This window comes from Lepeophtheirus salmonis, chromosome 8 (genome assembly GCF_016086655.4).
Source record: "Lepeophtheirus salmonis chromosome 8, UVic_Lsal_1.4, whole genome shotgun sequence".
Classification (NCBI taxonomy): domain Eukaryota; kingdom Metazoa; phylum Arthropoda; class Copepoda; order Siphonostomatoida; family Caligidae; genus Lepeophtheirus; species Lepeophtheirus salmonis.
Genome location: NC_052138.2, coordinates 32,226,564 through 32,250,980, shown reverse-complemented (window position 1 = coordinate 32,250,980; position 24,417 = coordinate 32,226,564). Strand labels below are relative to the sequence as shown.

General features: G+C 32.2%; 1 protein-coding gene across 1 annotated transcript; it reads right to left on the bottom strand.

Moving 5' to 3' along the window:
- Positions 1-1,002: 1,002 nt before the first annotated feature.
- On the bottom strand, positions 1,003-3,059 carry LOC121123718 (uncharacterized). The gene has a single exon (XM_040718843.2). The coding sequence runs from the start codon at positions 3,050-3,052 to the stop codon at positions 1,010-1,012; it is 2,043 nt and encodes a 680-aa protein (XP_040574777.1). The 5' UTR covers positions 3,053-3,059; the 3' UTR covers positions 1,003-1,009.
- Positions 3,060-24,417: the final 21,358 nt, after the last annotated feature.

Here is a 24,417-nt window from a genome sequence, read left to right as displayed (position 1 = left end):
TATTAAAAAATAAAAAAGTTTTTCAAACATCCGAACGCATTTTTAAAAGTGGATTGCGCCAATATCAAAGTGTGCAATATTTGCAAGGAATTGAAAGTACCCCAGTCAACTGAGCATCGAATGAAACGACATCTTATGAAGGGAGAGGACCTTGCCCTAGTCATACTACTAAAATGACTTCAATTTTTACTCCATTGACTGAAGCAATTTCGGCCTTGATCCTCATCGTTTACTTCTTCGATTAAAACATTGCTACATCCTATTCTTGTTGTCAAAAAAACAAAACTTTTTTGTCGTAAAAAATTCTTTTGTTTTTTTTCTTTTAAACAAGGTAATTTATCGAACAGATTCTTTTAAAATAATCAAAGTTTAATCAAAAAAGCCCCTCTTCTCAAAGAAAAATCCTGTAATGGTCCTGGGATTATGCTAAACGTGAGCCCAATTTGAATACCCTCAGAAAACGAATTATTGAGGAATAGACGAGGGTTGATGTAGGCTTTATCAAAAATAATTGTTTTTCACTAGGAGATCGGTTTAAAGTCGTTATTTAGGGAAAAAAGCCTTATATTCAATAAGCTTTGTATAATATCATATGTCAAAATATCAAGGGTCTAGAAATAAATGTTTAGCAGATCAAAAGTGCCTATTTCATTTAATTGAAAAATATTATAGTTTTTTTCTTTTTTATTAAGTTATTAAACATTTCAACTTGAAATGTTTTTTATTCTTCTAATCAAAATATGAAGAATCCCTTTTACTGATAAATTTCTGTTACTTTTTAAAACTCTTTTTTTTTCTTTTAAAGTGTTTCAATTTTAAATATACTTTTAATAACTTTTTGAAATACTTACTAGCTCTTTGAATGTGCATATGTAGGTATTAAGTAAAATTCTCTTTATTTAGTTATAACATTATGATGATTATCCTATGTACATATGCATATAAATACATTAATTATAATAACTCAATTTGATATAGATAAAAAATTTAAAAAAAACACAAGAAGTTCTTAACCCCAAAGCTGTGGCTGTTTTGAATTATGTCGTCTGTTCATTGATCTTTGAGGAGAGTATTTCAAAAAAGGAGAATATTTTGAGTATGGTAAAGAATCATTCTTGGATTTAGTCCCACTTCTGTGAGGAATTATTTGTATAAATGTAAACTTGAAAGTGGTTGTTGTTGTTGTGGTAGAGGTTGGAGAAACTGTTGTTGTAGTAGAAGTTGATGTAGAAACTATTATTGTAGTAGAAGATGCTGTAGAAAAAGTTATTGAAGAAACTGTTGTTGTAGTAGAAACTAATAACATTGTAGAAGTTGTTGTAGAAACTGGTGTTGTAGTCGGAGCTGTTGTAGAAACTCGTGTTGTAGTTGGAGCTGTTGTAGAAACTGGGGTTGTAGTCGGAGCTGTTGTAGAAACTGGCATTGTAGTCGTAGCTGTTGTTATAGTTGAAGAAGTTGTAGTTGAAAATGTTGTAGAAACTATTGTAGTAGTGATAGATATTGTCGAAGCTATTGTTGTTGTAGAAACTGTTGTTGTAGTCGAAGCTGTTGTAGAAACTGGTATTGTAGTCGGAGCTGTTGTTATGGTTGAAGATGTTGTAGAGGATGATATTGAAGAAACTGTTGTTGTAGTTGTTGTTGTAGTTGGAGCTACTGTTGTAGTCGGAGCTGTTGTTGTAGATGCTTTTATTACAGTAGAAGTAACTTTAGGACCTGTTGTAGGAGTAGTGTCATTACCAAAGAGATGAATTGTAGTCATTGATATAGATTCTAAAGTTGGGGTAGAAGAGAGATTGATACTTGGAGTGAAGAACGGAGTAGTCATCGTATCTTTTCCTGCTGAAATTGTGACACTTGTCTCTTTGATAATCGTAGAAGCCGAAACTCTCATTTCATCATTATTAGGTTTTTTAGTTGTGGACAAAGTCTCATCTAAGTTATCCATTGTTATATTTGCCTTGCTACTGGGAGTTGTGATATTCAATAAAATCGTGATGTGAAGATCACTATGAGGAGAAATGGTTGATGATCCATGGCTCTCTTGTCCCAAAATAACAATTGAAGAATTGTTAATGTTTGTAGTCTTATTTTGGAAATCATTTGATTGTGGAGTGGTAAGTGATGATTCATTGATAGTTGTTTCGGAAATGATATGTTGACTCTCGTTTAAGGAGGATGAGTTTTGACTTAAATGGCTCATATTAGATAGAATAGGTATTTCTGAATCCACTAATGATAGGAGAGGAGTGACCCCAGTTGGATTACGTGTAGGTATAATATGGTCTTGATCCAAAAACAAAGACGATGAGTTATGAGCTATTGTTGGTGTGGTGGAAGCATGAAAAATGTTTGATATGGAAGAGTCGTTCTTTACTTGGTAAGTTGATGATGATGCTAATGAGGTAAGTGTTGATTGATTTATATCAAATGCAGGTGAGCTTTTAGTTCCATTTGAAAAAAAATCAGTATGACCATTGGTTTCCCCAACAAGAAAGTCGGTGGTCGTGCTTTCATTACCAATATTTGATAAAACAGGTGTTTCTGTAAATTTCAATGGTGTTGTTTCTCTTGATGACTCTGAGGGACTTTCACTACTTGGGAATTTAGGGGAGGAGCCATGGTATTCCTTGGTAGTAGATGATAACCCTGAATTGTTGTTCAATTGATCGAACGTAGTCTTTGACGTCATTATAAGTTCATGAGCACCATTCGTAATGATTTTTGTTGATGACTCTGGAGTAAGAGATGTAGTTGTTATAAGTGATATGTTCCTTTCCCTAGTTGGTATTGAAAAATCCCCATTCAGAAATAAAGAGGAGGAATTGTGAAGTATGGAAGTCGTTGACGGGATAGCTATATTTGAAACTCCCTCCATTATAGGAGTAGTTAATGAAAAATTGTTTTTTTGTTCCATGTTGCCATTTGAATTATTTGCAACTACATTTGTTGCATAGGTAGGAAAAGACTTTGTAGTTGAAGATGTACTAAATGATAAAACCTCATCTTGCTTTCCGATTGTAGAATCGAAAACCATTTGAGATCCTACAGTCATAATATTTATTGGAGTTGAACTTGTGAGGCTGAATGATTCGATTGTTTCATTATTGATATTTCCGTCCTTACTATGCTGGACAATATTCGAGAGAGTCGACTCAGTTTGTAGAATGGAATTGTTTGTTGTAACATAGACTGCTGTTGTGAATGATGACATTGGTGATTTCATGTCACTCATGGTTGTGTTTGTATTTTTGAAGCGAGTCGATAAGATTGAACTAGAACTTTGTACATGGAGAGAGAGGGTTGTAGGGGTAGTCACTGAAATATCCAGGATTGATCCATTTCCTGAATTTGAAAGATCTTTAGTAGCGGCTGTTAAATGTGAAGGGAGAGTAACTGTCAGGAACTCAAGGCTTTGGGCCGTTATTGATGATGAAGCCTTCGTAGTTTTCGTAGTTAGAAAAGGTGGTAATGTAACTGTGATAAACTCAATCAGCGTATTGTTGCCCATAAATACAGAAGATGAGCTCTTTTTTGTCATATCCTCACTTGTGGATTGTGTCGTTAGGAATGGAGGTAATGTAACTGTGATGAATTCAATCAGCGTACTTGTTCTTTTTAATGTACTCTTTGGCGCATAGGTGGTACTTGAACCTTATTTAAATCTAATATTAGTAACAATAATGGTGATTATATTATTTTACCTCTGATCCATTCAGTGGTGGCTGGTGTCGTTGTTTGGATTAGAAATGTACTTGATAATTTGGAGGCATTGTCAAATTCTCCTTTAAAATAATTAAAAATAGCAATTTATAGTCGAATCATGAAAATTCTACTGATGGACAAGGCGAAACTATATATTTATTTATGTACCGGTAGTTGCATAAATACGCGGACTATTTGTGGTAAATAATTAAATGTGTAATAAAATTCGAAGGACGTATTTTTTTTTTGATAATTATATTATAGAGAATTTATTCTGGTATAAAATTTAATATATTTACTGAATATAACCGCCATCAGCTGCTATGACATCCTACAAGCACCCGAGGAAGGCATTGCACACATTGATGATGTAATGGTGTTCCATGGCTGCCCATTGCTCATTGACGCTGGCCTTCAATGATTCCAAATTCGGGTGGTGGGTAGCACATGCCTTCTTCTCAATTTGCCACAACAAAATGTAGTCAAGGGAATTCAAATCAGGTGATTGAGGTGGCCAAATGTGTTTGTTCCAAAACGGCATATTGGCAGCGAGCCAATCCTGAGTCATTCCAGAGGTATGGGCAGGTGCCCCATCCTTCTGGAAGATAAAGGGCCCCATTAGAGATCTTGAGGGCCTATGGAAGGACCTTGTCCCTCAAAATCTCCAAGTAGGCCACTGATTTTAGTCTGATTAAGAGTGGCAATCATATAACGTTTGGCCTCGTCATTCATCGTAAACGACGTTGTTTGATGCGAGTAAGAAGAAAAAAACAAAGCCAAAAGATTTACCGAGTTACTTGTGCTAGAATTTTTTATTTCTGATCACGGAACCTCAAGATATAAGCGTTTAAAAATTAGTCCGCGTATTTATGCAACTACCGGTATAACTCAAAAGTTCCTGAATACATGCAATCAATATATTATACGTACATGTACATTTAAGCATTATCTCACATTTCTTCATGCAAGTATTTGCAAATTTTGTTTGAAATTGTGCTTATACTCAGCTAAATAAATAAAAAATTGTATTGATATTTTTTCGTTCGATTAACAAAAATAAGATGAAAGGAAATATTTAAACATATTATAATCCCATATTTTACCATCTGCAGGAAAACTGGGAAATGATTAAAATAATAATATTTATACAATCACTTCAAATATTAATTTACGTCAGAGTAGTATAACAATATTTACAATATCGAGCTATGGGAAAATGGTCAAAATGAATATTGTATACAGGTGGACGCCAACTCATCGCCGTGTTCGTAATCAAAAACACAATATAAGGACTATCTTTTATTATCCGTTTAATAGAGTACCTCTGTAAACCTGTCATTCAATGCCAAAGGGTTGAACAGATCTAAGTAGTCATGTCTAATTTTTAAATAAAAAATATCAAACATTCACTAAGTGGTTATTTTTTTAATGTTTGCCTTGACTAAACACTTACTACAGGTTTGAATGTATTTGAGCTTATTTGACAAAGTGGCTATGTTACTTAATATTCTTCAACAAATAATGATTTGTTTTTTTTCGTCCAATCTCAATTTTTATCATATGACTTTCAGTTTAAAAATAACTTTGCAAATAATATAATTATCTTGGATATTTCGAATTAGTATTGTCATGATAACAATATTTTGTTGGGATGAGAGTACTTTTCAAGTCTTTTTTGACAAAAAGTATAAACAAAAACTTCATTAAAGACTATTTAAATCGCTAACAAGGGTGTCTGCAGAAACATTTGTGTTCGTCTAAATCAAGTAATTGGAACAGGGTTTATTTATAAAAAACCTACATTTTTATGACCATTCCAAAATTGCAAATAGTTGATTATTTTACTGTTGAATCATTCACAAATGTCAAATCCAATATGTTGCTTATTTAACTTTGTTGCCTTGTGTATAAAATAAATATCCTTTTTCAAACGTCTTGATGAAAAGTTATTTAAATTGAAACAAAAAATAAAATGAAAAAGCTTTGTTTTGTTAGTGTACGTTGGGGTACTTCAACAATCGTTTGTGTGTTTGTTAGCTGTCCCGTTAATTTGTAATATAAAGAAGGAATTTTCTTTTACTTAGCAGTTGTCATTATTATTTAATTCCTGACTAGTGAACATCCTTTCCTAAATGGATTCAAATATATTCAAAATCTGACTGAACATTCATGGATGTTCAGAAAAGACGGAGAGTAGCCCTGAGGATTTGTAAAGGAGTTATAATTGTAAGTCCTTGTTGGAATCAGAATAGAATGTGGGATCGATATTGGAGTTATTATTGCAAATATCCATGTTTATTTCCTTCTCCCCCTCTTATCTTGTCACAGCTGATTGTAGCTCATCTAATGAAAAGTCATGAACACTGTTCTTTCTCTCCTTCAAAACATTGTTCAAGTTGTCAGGGTTAAATGTTGATTCTCGGTTTTTTTTTAACAAGCCCATTTTAATTTGTATTTTAATCATTGATCATTATGAAACAAAATTAAAACTTTTCTGATTTATAAAATTGGTTTTATTGTCTTTTGGAAAAATAAAGTAATGTTGTCTTATCCTGTAATTGACGTTTTAAGAGAAAAGTTAGTTTGCTAAATTTTGGCATATTGCTCAGCTAGTGAAAGGGATATGGAGATTGGAGTTTGTTTGGTTGCAAAGTATAAAACATTTTGCAAATTTTGGCACCAAAAAATCGACCCTGAGCAACTACTACTAATAAATTGATATACTAAAAAGTATTTTTGTAATAATTTTTGTACCCAAGTACAACTATGGGGTGCCACAAAAAATATTTACACTTTCAATCCACAACTTTATCAATAGGTAATTCGTATTATGCCTCCAATGCATATCTCAAAACGCCCATATGCATAATAGCTAACAACATTCTTTGTTGAAATTTAAGTCCAACTTTTTAATTCATTTCAATATAGATCTTTAACTTGGCGTATCATATTAGTTCTTATAGATTTTTTAAGTAAGCCGTAATATTATAAGTAATTAAAACAATCTGAACAGTATAAGTTTCTTTTTATATGTCTAAAGAATTTGTAGCTCTCAGTGTTTTATTTTCTATGGTAAACAGGTTCTTTGAGTGTAAAAGAGAGCCGACCCCTGATAGAGGCATAGTTCGTGGGAGCTGCCTTTAACAAGCCTCACGGGTCTGTGAGATCTATGGAGTCTGCCATCAAGGCTGCATGGCTGACTTTTTATAAGACTACATCTGTAAGGTTTGTGTATCCTTCAAGAAAATGGTGGAGGCGTCAATGGTTTAGGCTGAGGGAGGCCATATTGAATAAAAACTGTTGCTTTCTGTTAATTTCGAAAATTAACGGAATTTGGGTCTTACTGTCTTCACAAACTAGTTTTGAATAAAGTTTGATCAACAATCATTAGTGCTAACTTAAATATGACGCATGGGGTATATATTTTTCAAACTCTAATTACCCCCAGACATAGTTATATAAAACGCAAGAATAAAAAACCCCAAACCTACAAGAATATTAATACTAAAGGTATTTTCTTATCTTTATTCAATAGTTATAGCAACTGCACCGCTCCTCACTCTCCTCAATTAACATTGTAATCGTCTTTTATTCGTAATTATCTTTTGATAACATTTAGTGGTCTGTCAGATTTTATTAAGTAGTCAAGAGTAAATGCCTGTCCACTTCAGGCTCGGTCCTGTTCAGTTGAGTCCTGTATATCAGTATAAAATGTGATTCAGTTTGGTCCTTGATGACTTTTACTACATCTTTCAATGCCAATTTTTAAATGTAAGAGTATATTATAGGCCTTCTTGAACACTACAAAGTATATTTGCTTCTAAAGGCTCATTAAATCAAATTTTAATCAAATTTTCTTTCTGTTTTCTTATCACATATTTAGCAAATATTTATACTTAAGATCAGATGTCACTAATCGACGCACCTCAGTCTGAATTTGGACCCAGAGACCAACCTATACGACCCGGATCTATAACAGGTAATACCTATGAACACAGACGAGATTTGTTATAAAAAGTGTAACTGTTAAATATAAACAGAGCTCAGCGTGTGTGATGACCCAGTGGGGTCAGAGCGAACTTGCTAATGCTAGCAAAAGCTGATGGACGAGGCGTCCGTCAGCAATAAGAATATGGTGTTTAATTGTCACGTAAACAAATTACGATGCAGAAAAAATTAAGTCAGATCAAAATCAGCTGGTGAGTAGCCCAGGAAACAGACAGACTACTTGCATTTATTGTTTATAATGGCAACCAATCAAGTCTGTGCATTCTGGTGAGCATTGCACTAGGAGTCAGTGCCTGAGATAAAATGTCTGTGAAGAGCCAAAAGTAGAGCTTTTGCAGTAGAAGCAAAATGGAGATTTCACCTGGTGTTATCTAAGAAAAGCAAGGTAGGCAGTGAGAACAGGGCTTTCAACCAAGATGGACAGCCATTTATATATGCATTTTGTCATGGGGAGTTTAAAGTCCTTTGTCTCATATATTCCGAGACGTGAGGATTATCAAAAGCGGAAATATGAGACGCCACTGTGAGACAAAACATAAATCTTTCGAGCAATCATACTTGCTCCTATCTCAACTGAGGGTACAGAAAATTAGCAAACTCTGACCCCAGTATGATTGGTTCACGTATTTATTCACTGCCCATCAACCTGCAAATGAATGTTCACTTCGAGTAGCGTGGATTTTGGGGCAGAATAAATAACAGTTTACTGACAGTGGGTTGCTAAGGAGTGCATGAGTGTGATAGCTCATACTTTATTTGAGGAAAGACAAAGAGAACACTTTTGTCAAAATGTCAAATAGATACCAATATCACCATCATCAGTCTCAAAAAACATAAATATTAATAGAGGATAATATGTACAGCTGGATGAAACAATTCAGAAGACGCCATGTGTAAGCTTAACTGTTGATAAGTACACTGATATATGTACGGTTCTTCAATAAGAAGAAAAAATATTTTTGTGAAGCCGTGTTAGTTGTTATACCACTTCAGACAGATACAAGAGGTGAGGACATCAACCTGGCCATAAAATAGATAAAAGTCAAAGGTTGAGTAAATCCGAAACAAGTGATTTTAATACCCAACGATGGAGCTCCTGTCATGGTTAGGAGAGAGAAAGGAGCTGTGGCAAGGATGACAGAGCACAATACTGAGCTCATCTCATACCATTGCATAATTCATCAATTGGTCTTTTGCTCCACCCTGTCATATGAGTTTGCTGAGGTGATGAAAATCAGTGATAAAAATGATACACATTCTTAGAGCATCCTCTTCCTACCAGCATCGTATGCTCAGGTAATTTCTCGGAAAAGTTGATATAAATGCACATTACCTTCTACTGCATAACAACATACGATAGATAATCAAAGTCAAGGTTTTGGACCACTTCTGTTTCATCAGATGCAACTGGTGGATCTTAAAGCAGATGTTGCACTTAAAGAGCATTTTAGAAGAACTGATCCTGCCACTTTATGGCACCAAAAGGTCTCGGAGACAACTTTCTCATGTCTGAGGAAAGTAGCCCTCTACATTTTTACCATGTTTGGCTATACATACAGCTACAAGGCAGCTTTCTCCACTATGACCATTATCACGACCAAATATTGTTCCAGGTCCACCAAAAAGCAACTTCACATGTGTATGAAAATTGCCCTTACACCATTCCAGCCCAAATTTAAAATCCTGGTGGAACAAGCTAAATATTACTTCTCTTACTGAAAGAGAAAGCAATTCATTGTATTAATTTTTTTTCTTGAATGAAAAACTTTTCTAAAGCTGCACATTTTTGAAAAGCTATTGATTATATATTTTATTTTTCAAAGCAGCTCTTATTTTATTTGAAATCCGAAAAGGAGTACTTATTATTTATTACACCTCAAGTTCAGTGAGAAAACAGATAATAAATATTGTTGAAATATTATCAAATTGTTCTTTCTTTATTTGTTTGGACAATTAGTTTGGCTACATACCGACGTTTGATACATACTAGCCTACACAAATAAATATGGCACTGAACCATTATTTAACTGGACCTCTTTGGATTTTAATCGAATACCCCACCTATATAAACAATTATTTATTTCATGAATTGATTTATCAACATCTGCAAATATTATACTAATAGTAGTTCCAATACTAAACGTATGAAAAGTATGGCGTTACTGTAGCCATAGCGGCATTATCAATTGAAAATGTTTTAATAAATTTCAAAAACGTTGGTTTGTTGTTACTGACCAAAAAAATTACACTGGATTAAGACCCAGCGAATTTGTAGGACAAAAGTCCGGGAAAAGGAAAGTCACGTCGACCTTTCGCATTATCCTGCACTCTTGTTGTCTCAAAACCACCTTTCGAGGCATAATCTTGCGAATGTCCGTCTAAGAGAGTCCCAAAGTTCGAGCATTTGTTATGCTGTGCTTCTCCAAGCAGATTCTAAGGAGGTATACGTGCCTTTTACGCAAATATTTGGAACAAAAATTCGTCGATTTTTTTATTTCTTTTTTTTTATCTGGTGCAGGTTTGAATTAGCTATCTACCAAAAAAGAATCAGCTGCTTAGATTCATGAACTTATCCAAGATTGCTCACTAGAGTGGAGGCAAAGATAAGTTTTGCACCCAGTAAAACGTAAGAACCAATGAAGACACTGTAAAACCCAAGGATTTGCACCCCTGATATGTGTACTCTTATTTGAGAACCCTTGACGTAGAAAATATCCCTGAAATACAAAACTCTATGGTATGGGTAGTAAGATAGTTCATACATACGTACACTGAGTGTAAAAAAGAGTTCGCATGTCTAAATGAGATGTAGGTTTATACTGTCGATATTACGTATGTACATTGAACATAGCTATTGATTTATCAGAGAAGAAAATAAATTTACATAAATATATAAGCTACATACATTATGTACACTCTAGGTAGAAGTAAGATACATTCAGTTCACGTAGAGATGAATTTATTGATTATATTCTTCTTATTATTATTTTTATGATTATGTGGAAATAAATTATTCCAAAATAAGTTAGAAGAATATAAAATGCTTTTAAATAAGAGGAAGGAAGGAGTTCAATTCCTTTTTTTTTCTCCTTGCACAATGTGACAATTACCTATGTGGATATTACTTACTTTTTATTCTCTCCCCACGCGTAGTTGGTCAAAATTACAGCTTATTTTGAATGATTGTAGAAAATATTACGTCCAGAAAATGTTCTGTCAGTCTATATTTATTCAATCCAGTCCCATCTTAGGACCTGTTTTTCAAACTAACAGTACTAAAGCTTATTAAAAGAAGAATAAATAAAGGCGAATTACGTCTTCAAAGCCTGAATTTTCGAAATATTTATGACTGCGCTGAGCCGAAACTGAAATGAACAGGACTGCATTCGTCTGTCTTTAATAAGGACATATATTTTCACCAACTAAATGTTGTTGTTTTTAAGAATGATAGAAAATTTGACCTAGACTACTGTTGTATCAGTCCTTATTTATCTTGTAGTAGAACCGGCCCTTCAGACTGTTGGCCCTTCGGACTGTCAGTATACAGAAGAAAAAAAAGTTTAAAATTTTTATCAAGGACTCAATTTTGTAATTTTTTAGGATTGGACGGCACTGGACTGCGACTAACCTTCACGGAACTATAGTTTTCAGGCCTTAATATGAACGGTCACAACACTGCCCATATGCTGAAATAAAATAAACTGGATAATAATATGGCAACCATCAGAACTTATTTTTTTTTTTTTAGAAAAGAGAAAAAGAGCAACTTCACTGTCATGTACAACAAACAGCTACAAACAGCTGTGAGACCTAGAAGTATAAGTAAACATTCAATTCCGTATCTAGCAAGAGCCTCAATCCTCAATTCTACTCTAAGTTCATTGAAGACTTAAACGTTAAACTCCCATTCTTTCATGAGCACACATTGTTATTTGATACTTGGTTGTTCTCTCCTCAAGAATAATTATAACAGCTTTGGTAACAGTTTGGCAACTAGAAAAAATATCCAGGCTTTTTAGATATTAAAATATCTTAGACATAGATTGCTGTATACACAGAGTTTAAATTTTTGTAAGGAAAAAAAGGGTACGAGGCAAAGCCAAAAGTGAGATATATGATACATCTAAATTGAGGCCCTTAATTATATCAGCTACATCTTCTTTGATTTTTGAAGGAGAATGTAATTACTGCTTTGAAGAGAAGAGCCTTTTACATTTCAAATATAATTAGTGTAGGGAAATGATTGTAAATACATTTAAATCCATGTATATTTTTTTTTATTCATTCTCAAAACAATTTACAACGAAGATAGGCATATGTTTTTTTTTTATTTAGAAGGGGAAGTTAACATCACAACCGGCTATTAAAAATTATATAAATAGACCAGTTTACTAAAATAGACTTGATTTGCTCAAAACAAATCAAATAAATAAGGTAAAAAAAAGTGCATATTATATTTTAAAAAAGCAATAACAGATAACAATTATTGATATAAAAATGTTTCCTGTTGATGAGTCGGATAATTAATTTCTTGACTAATTTTAATTGTCATGAAAGAGCAAAGCAGATCAAATAAAACTGTCAGGGAATGCATAAACTTTTATGTATTCAATACGCATAATAACAAAAGAATAAAACTACTTTTGTACATGAAAAAGTTTTACTCTCTGTTTTTATGTACAATATACATAAGTGGTGGAAGACAACGTGTTCAATATTTGTTCAAAGTAGTTGTCTTAAACAACATACTTGTACTCATTTACAAAGTATATCAAAGACACTGTGAGCCCTAATTTGTGACATAATAAGTAATAATTTGACAAATATGGTCAAGATATATTTTTTAAAATTCCCCGATTGTGTGACCTAATATGTATAAAACTTAACAATATACGAGAAAGACTTCACAGGGAGCACTCTCCCTTGACTACATATGCATATGGCTAGTGATGTGAATTGTATGCATTTTTTAGGGTGCTAGATTATTTTATTCGGACTAAATTCATTCTTTGGCTTTTCATTCCTATTAATTACATTTCTTATCCATTTATTCCCTCTAAAATTCATCTCCGGACATTTCATTTCCCCTTTCAATATGTATATTTAGTGAAGTCTTACGGTTTCAATCCAGAGCTGAACTAAAACCAGTTGGGAGTAAGGGAAAAGGGAGGGAGGGGACCGAGCAAAGTTGCTTATTATTTAAGTAGATCTAAACTTAAACTGTGAAAATGGAACCAAGGGAGTAGAATTAGCGATAGACGATTGCAGCGAAGGTAAATGAAGGAATTTACTTTTACTTCTCTCTTTATGAACATATCCACAGATCGGGATTCCATTCCTACTCACTATTACATAGTCATACTGACGTAATTTCTAATCCATAACAATCAAAAATCCTTCATATCCGTCTCCCATACATCACTCATCTCCAGTGACTACTACCCAGGTCTCCCTATACAGCCTTACACAAAGACTACTTACCATGTTTTGACCGTATGACGTCACATAATATCCCTCTTCAAATTAGGAATGGAATGTCTAGGGATACATTTTTGCAGGGAATGAAATTTCCAGGAATTTCAAGACAGGGACTATTTTTTAGATAGCCTGGGGATTTTTTTTTTTTTTTTGAATGGCTAATATAAAGATTAATTTTTTTGCAGACTAAATACAAATATACTCAAAACCATGTTGAACATTCGTGTGTGCTTATAAAAGACCGAGTGTAACTTTGACTATTTGTTGCAGAGTTATAAGTGAAAGTAATTGTTGCACGAGGTGTAGAAGTTTAGATGGACATCAAAGTAATTCTTGCAAATATCCTTGTTTATTTACTTCCCCCTCCTCCCTTGTCACAGCTAATTGTAAATGATCTAATGAAACGTCACGACAGCTAAGCTGTTCTCCTCCAAAACTTTCTTTAAATGGTCAGTGTTACCATTTTGATTTTCAGTTTCTTTTTTTTTTAACATGCCCAAAATACAGAGACTATTTTCATTACTAGCCACATTCATATGTAGTCCAGGGATTACATATGTACTTGAGTAGTCTTTTCCTTCTATTATTAAGATTTATACTTATTATACTACACAATTGGGTGTGCTTTTCTATCTTTTGTTTATCAGAACTTGACAAATACAATGGAAGGATAATCTAATATAATGGAGAACTATATTTCAAAAATCGTAAAGATTTCGGACATGTTAAAAAAAGAAACCTGAAACCAAAAAGATGACCCTGACAATTTGAAGAATGTTTTGAAGGAGAGCAGCTACGATCACCTGTGACAAGGGACGAGGGGGAAAAGTAAATAAAGAAATACTCTGATGTCGATCCTCAATTCTACTCTGAGTCCAAGAAAGAATTACAATTTTAACTAGGGAATAAATTCTCAGGGTTACACTCTGTCTGATATGGGCACATACGAATGCTTAATCAGGTTTTGAATATAATTGAATCCAGTAAGAAAGGAAATTCATTACTCAGGAATTAGATAATATTGACAACTGCTAAGGAAAAGAAAATAAATTCTTTATACATCCAAATTAAAAAAAGCTGGCGAGCATAAAATAGACAGGATTTACATCCCTAACTATATATTGCCTATCGAATGTGTCTTATGATCTATGGTTATTGGACACTCAAAATACTTGACCTGTTTATCTGCTTTTCATCAAATCTGCCTGGCGCGGTTGATCAAATGATAACTGATGTATTTCCCTCCGAGAGATGTTGAGTATACTCTTCAATATTGCTCTATAACAAGTTATGTGTACAGTGTACAGAAAAATAAAATGTGTCAGATTAGATTAGAAAAATGGTTGGTTCTATAACTCTTTTATTTGTAGTTCATTTTTAATAGATTGTTGTGATGTTGACATCTCTCACTGAATGATGAATTCTTTAAATGATTTTTTTTAATGCATAATTAAACAATCATATGCATGGATAAATATATTTTTACGATATTTTCCTTGTACTAATTTTAATTTTGATGTTGAAGGTTAGCAGCATTACGAACCTTTTCATTAGCACAAATACATTTTCTCCTTCCAAAATAAAACAAGAGGCAGTTGATGTTAACATGGGTCTTAATTTAGTAGTACCATAAGTCTGGCTCCTGCCATCTGCTAGTATTCTAGGAAATGTCCATATCAATTTACTAACCTGTCAAGTAGACAAAGTTATAAAATCTTTAACCTGTCTTACAGTTCGAAAAGTTTGATGTAAATAGTGTTTCAGAGGGAGATATATTCCATAAAACTGATATTACGAAAATGATCAATATTTAATTAACTGATTATATTATTTGATGTATTTTATTATAATAACTGTTTTTACACTGTTAATCTATGCAATTTTATCCTACTTTCATAGTATGAGTAAAAAATAGATTTTTTAAATTGTTTTTAATATTTGTAAACATATGTCAAATTAAATTCAATTTTTTTTGTTAAATAAAGCAAAATTCAATGATTATACGATAATACAACTGTTTCACAAGTCAAAACAAACTTAGTTTGCACGAATTGGGACCACTTGTCCTTTCTGATTTCGAGTTGTTTAACTTTCCAAAGGAAGCAAAAGACATCAAAGACCAGTTTCATGACTTGGTGCATGAGTACAGAGCTAATACTGTTTTAACGGAGAAAAGCCAGAAAACATTCTCGTACACTATGCATAGCTCGGATCCTTGGCTTACTTTGGCGTTGCTCACTTACCCGTTACATTTTCCTAGACGTACATGTCCGAGTCGTAGCTATCCTGCATGGTTGAGATCGTAATCAAATCACAAAATTGTCTGATTGACCTTGAACATGATTTGTGCTGCCCATTTTAAAATTAAAAACGGACATTGAGGTACACGTAAGGGCAAAACAAATGCAAAAAATTTATTACCTTGTACGAGTGTAGCGTTGCATTTTTGTATGTTTTTATGGGGCAAATAAATTGAGAAAAAAAACATTATGAATCTTTTCATATGTATTTTATTGTCATGCGATAACTGTTTGCAAAAAAATTAAATAAATACAAAGAAAAATGAAAGGCCGTAAAATAATACAAAAAGCAGAACGAAAATTTACTACTAAAAACTTCATAGGTTTAAATTGAATTTTGTCAAAGATCGATGCTGGATTGGGAAAAGGAAAATTAGCTTAATAAAAAGTGGGAAATTGGAGAAAATTTTTAAGAACTCCTGACTTAGATCGAGTGAGGGAACCATATTAATTTACATATATTACCACCATCTCATACAAGCTACCTTATATCCTTATAGCCTCGAATGCTAAAAACTGTCTACTGCTTGTATTTAATCTATTAAATATAATTTTGGTCAATATGTAAATATGGTTATTTCTTTTGGCTCAAAAATCTTCTAGGGACAACATCACAAAACTGAAAATATTTGAAAAGTCTTGGCGATAAAAGTTAAGCATTGGCCTATAAATGCAAACAAATATATTATTTAAATAATATAAATGAAATGGAGAGATATTTTTTTCCTACATTGTAAATTGACTCACTATTTGATTCAAATCGAAAAACTATGGATTCAAGTCGAGTTGAATAGAGTCAATAATTGTTTGAATGCACACAACACTACATTCAAATATAATTTGAGGAAAAACTACTGAATGTGATAATCTACATATTTGTGATTGTTTGTTATGCTAAATTTTGCCGTGTTATTGCAGAGCCAGCTCTGAACAATTTAGCCCCAAGTAAGGAATGTAGCAAGGGTCTCCCCCACATGTTACATATCTAAAAATTACTTTGAATGTACAAAGTGTATATGGTAGGAGATAAAAATCAATAAGAAACATGGATTACGTATTTTCTTTTCAACATAAATTTGAATAAATATTCATTTGCATATTCTTCAAAACCACTCATGCCATGGACACCACTTTAGATTGTTGCATGCAATCGAATAATTATTTTCAACCAGAGTATGTTCTTGTTTAATTCGTATCCTATATTTGCTTCATCCTTATTAGAAGGAAAAAACTGAAACAAACCCATGACTAGAGCTGCTTATCCTTTAAATTTAAAGAATATTTGCTGTCGTTACGCTGCATTAAATTAGCTGTAACAGCTATGAGAGAAAAAAATAAACACAAATCCTACTGGAGATCTTACAACGACATAGGTAAGAACAACTCTCTTAGTCAAACAAGTACTTAAACTTATATCTCCTCCAAAACTCATCCGTGTTACTCTCAGTCATTCATGAGCACACGCAATAGCAATTACTTAATACATTAGGTTCTCTCATCCTGAACAAAACAGCTTAGAAAAACAATAAAGATTACACAGATTACCAACTAGAAATTATCTCAAAAGTGTTTGAGATAATTTTTTAAAAACTCTTTTTTCCGCTCTTCTTATGAAAATTTTAATTTTTTCTGTAAAATACATTTGTTGCAATAATTGAAAATTTGTTGAATATTAAACAAAATATATATTCATTCTTCACTTAGTTTGTATATCATACAGGAGTATTTGGGTATATAAATAAACCAGAACAAGTGAATAACAAGTACAAAAAATTATTTCTTATTGCTCCGGTGTAGAATTTCAACTAATATTTAAAAATCAATCTTAAAAAAACAATCAACAATCAAATTAACAATCACAGTGAATATTTGTTAAAATCCTTTTTAAAATATTTATATGATCACGTAAAATCATTGAGAGTTATCAAATTTCTGCTCCTGTAAAATTCAATGAAGAAGAATTGAACTTTTACAGTAATAAGGGTTTTTGCTTTGCAATTATTCATTTTAAAGCCCTCATTGCCAGCCAACTAACTCCCTATCAGCCTATTTGAGAATAGGAGTAGAGAGCTAGAAACTTGGCAGCTTCTGCCTGCTTTATCTTTCTTGTAATTAAAAAAAAAATGTTAGTAACGAATGAAGTGGTTATCAGAATTTCTTTCAAGAAAGAGGAAATTTTGTATCCAACTAAATAATTATTATTTTAAAAGTTACAACCCAAACATTTTATCTTGATATACAAAAAATTGAGTTATTAGGTATTTAAATATTTCCCCTCCCCCTCCTTAAAATAGTTGTTCTAGTCACGGGCATGAAAAGAAAATAAATCATTTCTTGGCTTGAATGAGATGTTTTGGGGAAAAACAAATAATAAGACTGTCAATCACCATCAAAGAAATTATATCTATTGGAGGGTAAAACTAGTTGATATCCTGGTAAATTGATACACTTCAAAGTGTACAAAGTTTGTCACTTTTCCAACAATTGTTTCGTGAGGTATAGCTTTCTGAGTTAAGCAACATTTTGTATCTATAAAATAATAGATAACAAAGAATTCGACATAGCTAATACCTAAGAATTATCAAGGGAACTTCTTGAAAATATCATGCAGGAATATTTCAAGTGCAGAACTTGTGTGCAAAGTAGGTGCCGCGTGAGCTCATAACCGATCAAAACCAACAACGTGCTAATGATTTAGAGTAACTTTAAGTGAAATTTAACAATAATAAATGCAATTTTTTAGACACTATGCAACTATAGATCAAATGTACTTTCCTCACTAAACTACAGTTAGCCAAGTGTATTGAACGCGCTGAACCGAATATAAGGCATGGAAAGACGCAACAGTGAGCTACATAGTTGTGGCTTAAGTATCCTAGGATGTGCATAGTATAATACCAAACCATGAATAGATATTAAAACATAGCATTTTTGGAGACTTTGAAAGATGAAATCAACAAAAACGGTCCATTTGACGATGTCAAAATTGCTGTTTTATAAAAACAATACACTGTGTCAGAAATAAATGCAAATGATACCAAACTAGTATTTAATAAAAAATGCTCACAGAAAAGAAATCAGCGGTAGTTGAAAAGTAATTCAAAAAATTCATAACTATACCTAGCGAGTAACACCATTTAGAAAATTTACTGAATTTTGCAAAAAAAAGTGTTTTTAAAGGTTAGCTTACGAACTTTTCAGCCGATCTTTTATTATAACAACTATAAGAATACTTAACATTTATTAACTATAAAGCCCTCATCGCCGACTGACTGACTACTTAATAGCATATTCTGGAAGATTAGTTAATAACTACCAGCATGGTAGCTTCTGCTAACTATGTATCTCTCATTCCTAAATCAGGATTTAAGTCCCGAAAATTCGCAGGAGAGGAATGGGGTACCCCTCATCGATTTTACGTAATCAAATAAATATTTTAAAAAGGGTATTAAAAAGTTTTAATAATTAATTGTCGTGATTTTTAATCTTTTTAAGGTTGTTGAGTATTTTTTTTAAATTGATTTTTAGAATATTTATAGAAATTCAACCCCTGAGCAATAAGTATATACTTCAATGTTAATTTTGTACTTGTTGTGCAATTTTTCAGGTTTTATTTATATGCATGTTCTGTACAATATATAAACTAGATAAATAATGTTAAAAAAATGAGTTTCTATAGACGAAGGAATACTAACTATTATAATACCAATTTAAATAGAACAGATGTGTACTATTACTTCTAAAGGGAAAGTTGAATATTTGGCTAGGTATTTTTTTGTAACTTTTTGCCCAACTTAAAAATCAATTTATAAAACTTTCAAAGTCCTACATACATATACTGACTTTTCAAAAGTATGTACATTCATTTTAATACAAAATTATAAGGTTTCTATTAAACCCATTGTAAAGTTCCGCACATTTCTGCAAAATTCAGTATATCAGCCGCGAATGCTACGCATTTTTTAAACGACCAAGATCACAAATGTGTTGGAGGTTATACACATAGGACAGTGTTTAACGTCCAAAACAGTTTATGGATGGTTTACAATTCAATGACCCGATACGAGAGTAGCAGACTAGCCAAGTTAAGGTCGAAGACCGTAGAAGTAAACCTTCAATGCCAATCATAAGATGAAAATGACAACTTTTACTAATAAAAAGGTGGTGTCAGTGTCCAGGGTGGTCGAAAAAGTTTGTGGTAAGTCTCTCAGACATGTGGAAATGTATCTTCTATCTCAACAACTACAATAAATCTGCCTGGTGCTTGAAATACAATTGTGAACAAATTATCATCGTCTTTGATGAGAATACTTTCACCGTTGATGCAACGAAAAAAAAAACACATAATGATTGGATCGTTTGCTTCCAAAAGTGATACTATGACCTCAGAAAGGTCTCGACTACGAAGTACCCGCCATCTTTGATGATGTTAGAAGTAATGGTATCAACTAGGGACAAGATACAGTTATTTTTGTTCATGAAGGGCTACAAGGCAACTGGTACAGATTATTTGGAGATGTTGGAGACAAAGGTCATCCATACTCTAGGATGTAAAGATCACTAAGAAGTCTTCATACTTCTTTCAAGAAGATAAGTCCACACAGTGAATGAAGAAAGTAAAGTCGTATATGACCGAACTTGTGTACTTGTACTTGTGACATAGCATGCATGTGGACTCCAATCCCTACATAAATCCACCCAACAATATTAATGACCACAAAGCCTCTAATAAACATATTCAAAATGCCCTTGAGGAAGCATCACTAACGTATACAACGCCTTAGGTGCCACCAGGTAGGAATAATGAAGGACAATCCCAAGGAAATCAATTAAATTCTATTGAATATATATATTTAATTATTATAAATAAATATTTGCAATAAAACTATTTAACTTCATCAAGATATCTATTAGAATGTTGATTTGTTAAGTCACAAAAGTAGAAATACTATTGGAAAGCCCGGTACACAAAGAGCTACTTAATTAAATAATTTGTAAAAGAAAGCAACTTGATAATAAAAGAAGTGCCGGGTTCGCCATTATGGCAACAAATGGTTCATAAAGTTCCTCATAAAATAATTCCAAATTTGATCAAATGTACATACATGTTATTCAAAGAACATTTTTCTTCTTCTTCTGTATTTAATGAAATATTGGGCAATCTTCCATATTGCCAAGCACTTACATTTTGCAACAAAGAACTCAAGGCCTCAAGTGAACAAGTAGGAGTTTTCTGCTCTCTGTAACGCCTTCAAGTCATATTTGATTTATGAGATGAAGGTTTGTTGAAGGCTCCAAAATGTAGAAATTTTTTTTTATATTATGTAGTGTAAATAAGAATATCCCAGAAATGTAACTTCAACCTGTTTAAATATTACTTTTGACTTAACAATTTTCGTCTTTTGAATAATGACTAATGATTATATGCAGGATTTGTGAACGATCTCTCAATCGCTCAAAAATTGTTCATTTTGACCTTTTTTTTTCGGAAAACCCTCCTCATTTTTTACTTTTAATTGTGAAAATTACTTATTTTGCCATTTTTGATGTGAAAATATTTCATTTTTCTAAACTGGTATGAAATAAATAAAGAAAGTTGGTATTCTAGTTAGATTAACACAACAGCTTTTGATGATTATTTATTTATATTTTTCAAAGGAAAATCTACCTACTATAACCCGTCTTCATAAGGCTCTCTTCTTGGGGATAAAATATGCAAATAATTCAATCAGGGCTATGATAACATGATCAGATATGTGAAGGACCCCACAACACCCAATTAAAAGGAAGGATACATCTGGCACACAATTGACTCTTCAATAATCCTATAAAACAGATGATAATTTATTTTGCACCCATTGCAAATCCTGGTCTTCCATTTATTTAAAAAGTTGGTTGTAATATCATAGGTGGTGATGATGAGATGCCTTTCTTTGACAAGACTCCTGAAGATATTGCCAACTTCAAATTATCTTCAAATAAATATAAATCAATTTTGATATTTTTGTTGCCCATTTTACAAAATTTTAGTGCGCTTTTTTTTCCTCATTTTGTCCCAAAATTCCGAAGTCTACTAATAAGTATAAATTAACAATCTCATTACAAATTTCAAGGTTTCATTGAAATAATTAGCACAAATTGACATCTAGTATTACATAAATATTGATGGGACCATCCTAAATTAAAAATGCATTCCACTCATGTTTTATTACACAAATTTGGGTTCTAAAAATAAGTAAACCTCCCGGTAAGTTTACAATAAGGTATCAAATTATATAATTTTTCTAAGCATATTCACTTCTGCAATATATATTTTGTAGACCTTACTCCATTTGAAAAGGATAATTGTTGAGGTTTGAAGATAATAATATGTACAGTTCATCAATTTCAATTGTTCATTGGTCCACCTCAGAATTTATTTGTTAGGCTGTCAGTCGGATTATAGATGTGAGAGTTCATCTTTATTATTATTTAAAAATTGATGCACCAATTACACCTAGCTTCTAATTCCCTGCTCCAATGCAAATACTTTGAGTTTGAACTGATGGCAAGAAGAAAATGTATATAAATCTTATGGGTTTTCCAAAAAACCTAGCGAACCCCATATTTCAAAACAAGAAATGGATCCATGGTCTTGAAGGCATAGTATAATCTACCTGGGAATCAAGTTCAAAAGTATAATAAATTATTGAACAATTAAACAATAAAAATGTAGGTACGTGATGAATAATTATTTGGGTGGAAAAAAATTTTAATCACTAATTAAATTCTTTGTTCTTCAATTATATGGAATTATTACCCATGAAAAAAATCCAATTTTTCGTAATTAACTTATGAAATTATGTGACGTTGCAAGCTTTAAGGTGGAAAATATACCAATATTTTGTTATTAATATATGAATGTGTATATTGTTTTAAATATTCTGAGTTTTAAACTTTAATGTTTTTATTTGATGTGAAAGCTTGGGAATTCAAGCTTGTTGTTAGATTATTCTTTCTGAAGAAGTCTCCAACGGAGACGAAATCGATTAAATGATAGTAATCGTGTAAATATTTTTGTTTTATTGTTTTGGTTTAGTAAATTCCGTTTCCTTTAAAATATTACCCATGAATAACATTTTTTCCCTAATTTCTTAATTAAATTTTCTCTTACAGTATAAAACATAAATTAGTAATTCCCTTCGTTTTTTTAAGAAGTTTTTTTCGTTCATGGAATGCATAATGGAATTTATAAAACTTTAATATACAAGGTGACAAGAAATAAATTTAAAAAAAATCAAGGAATCGTTTTTCATTAAAAGTTTTTACTCTTGCCTTCACACATGACCTCATCCCAAGATCTTTGTTTGCCTCCTACGTAGTGGGCCTGGCAACTCCAGTTGAATATCTCATCAGGTAAATCGTTGAGTCAGTGTTTATTCTGTCCTTGAGCTTTCTGATTAAGGCTGGTCCCTTATGAGCTTCCTGCCATCTTCTAGAGGTTTGGAGAAGGGCTCATTGTTCATCCTTTTTTTTTTCTATAGAATAGACAGTGGGTCCTTTCGAGCTGGAGGAGATTGTCAATAATTATCCACTTTAAAATTATTCTTTGAGGTAGTTAAATGAAAATTGACGAGAAAAAAAAATTACAGTACTCTATTTGTTTGCTCTGGCAAAAACAGAAAAAAGATTTCCAGACTTTGTAAATTAGCATAAAAGTAATTTAAGTTTACACATGTTGCATAAAACTAATATAGTCAAACAACTGAACATCAATTCAGATAAAGAAAATACTATTACTAAAAATTAACAACATATGAAACTAGCTTGAGTTTTTTGTGAGCTTGACCTTTAATCCACGTTCTATGGTCTGTTACTCTTATGATACATAAACTTACCATAAAGTTTCCTAAAAATCATATAATAACTTTATCCATACTCCTACTTTAAAAACTAAAAAAAAACGTATTGTGTGACCTGTAACTTTGACTTTTACCCCTCAAAATTTAATAAGGTCGTAATGTTATCATTTATAAGCTTTTTTGCAAAGTTTTAGCTTAATCGTTACATAAAGTTTTCAGTACTCTCGCTTACAAACAAATATACAAGCCAAAGCGAAAGGATAATCTCTGATCCATTCCGTTGGCAGATATCATAACGCTCAACTAGAAGGTATATATGTTCAAATATTTGAATAAAGCAAATACATTCTCTAACTGTTCCATCACCAACAATGTCTACTTTATTGAACCTTATAATGACGGTAGTTTAGGATAAGTCCTCAATGTGTCTGAAGATGGACTAAAACTGAAGAAGATAAATTAATGACAGATGCAAACGAATATTTCGGAATTATGGACTAATTTCTCCTAAGTTAGAAGAATTTATTGAACATCTCTTGTTTTCTCTGTTAACCTTACGTACATTAAACTGATCTATTTTAAGATTAAACTGAACTAATTTAAATATAAATAACCAGGTTGTGGTTTAAGTTTGAAAAAAGCAACGTGACCCTTCTCCTCAATATGTGTAAGATTTGGAGGGGGAATAGTTTTTCTATAAACAGTTAATCCATAAATATTTTGTTAGAATTAACATTAATATTAAAGGTAGTGCAATACTTCTTAAGGAATGCATTTCAATTGATTACTTTGTCGTAAGTCATCTTGAGAAACATAACAAAATATCATTATGACATGAAAACAACACAAAGTTTAAATTCGAACAGATGATATTTTTAAGACGTATTTGTATACATATTAAAACAAAACATCATCTTAATATGTATTCTTTTTCTGCCTCTTCCCTGAGGACCATTATACAATATACATGCATGTTGCAAATAAATAAACCGAAAGACCTGCAAATATTGATTTGTTTGTACAAGAAAATATACATAACGCTAATTGCAATTTTTTATTTTGGTATGTCATACATTATACAACATGCA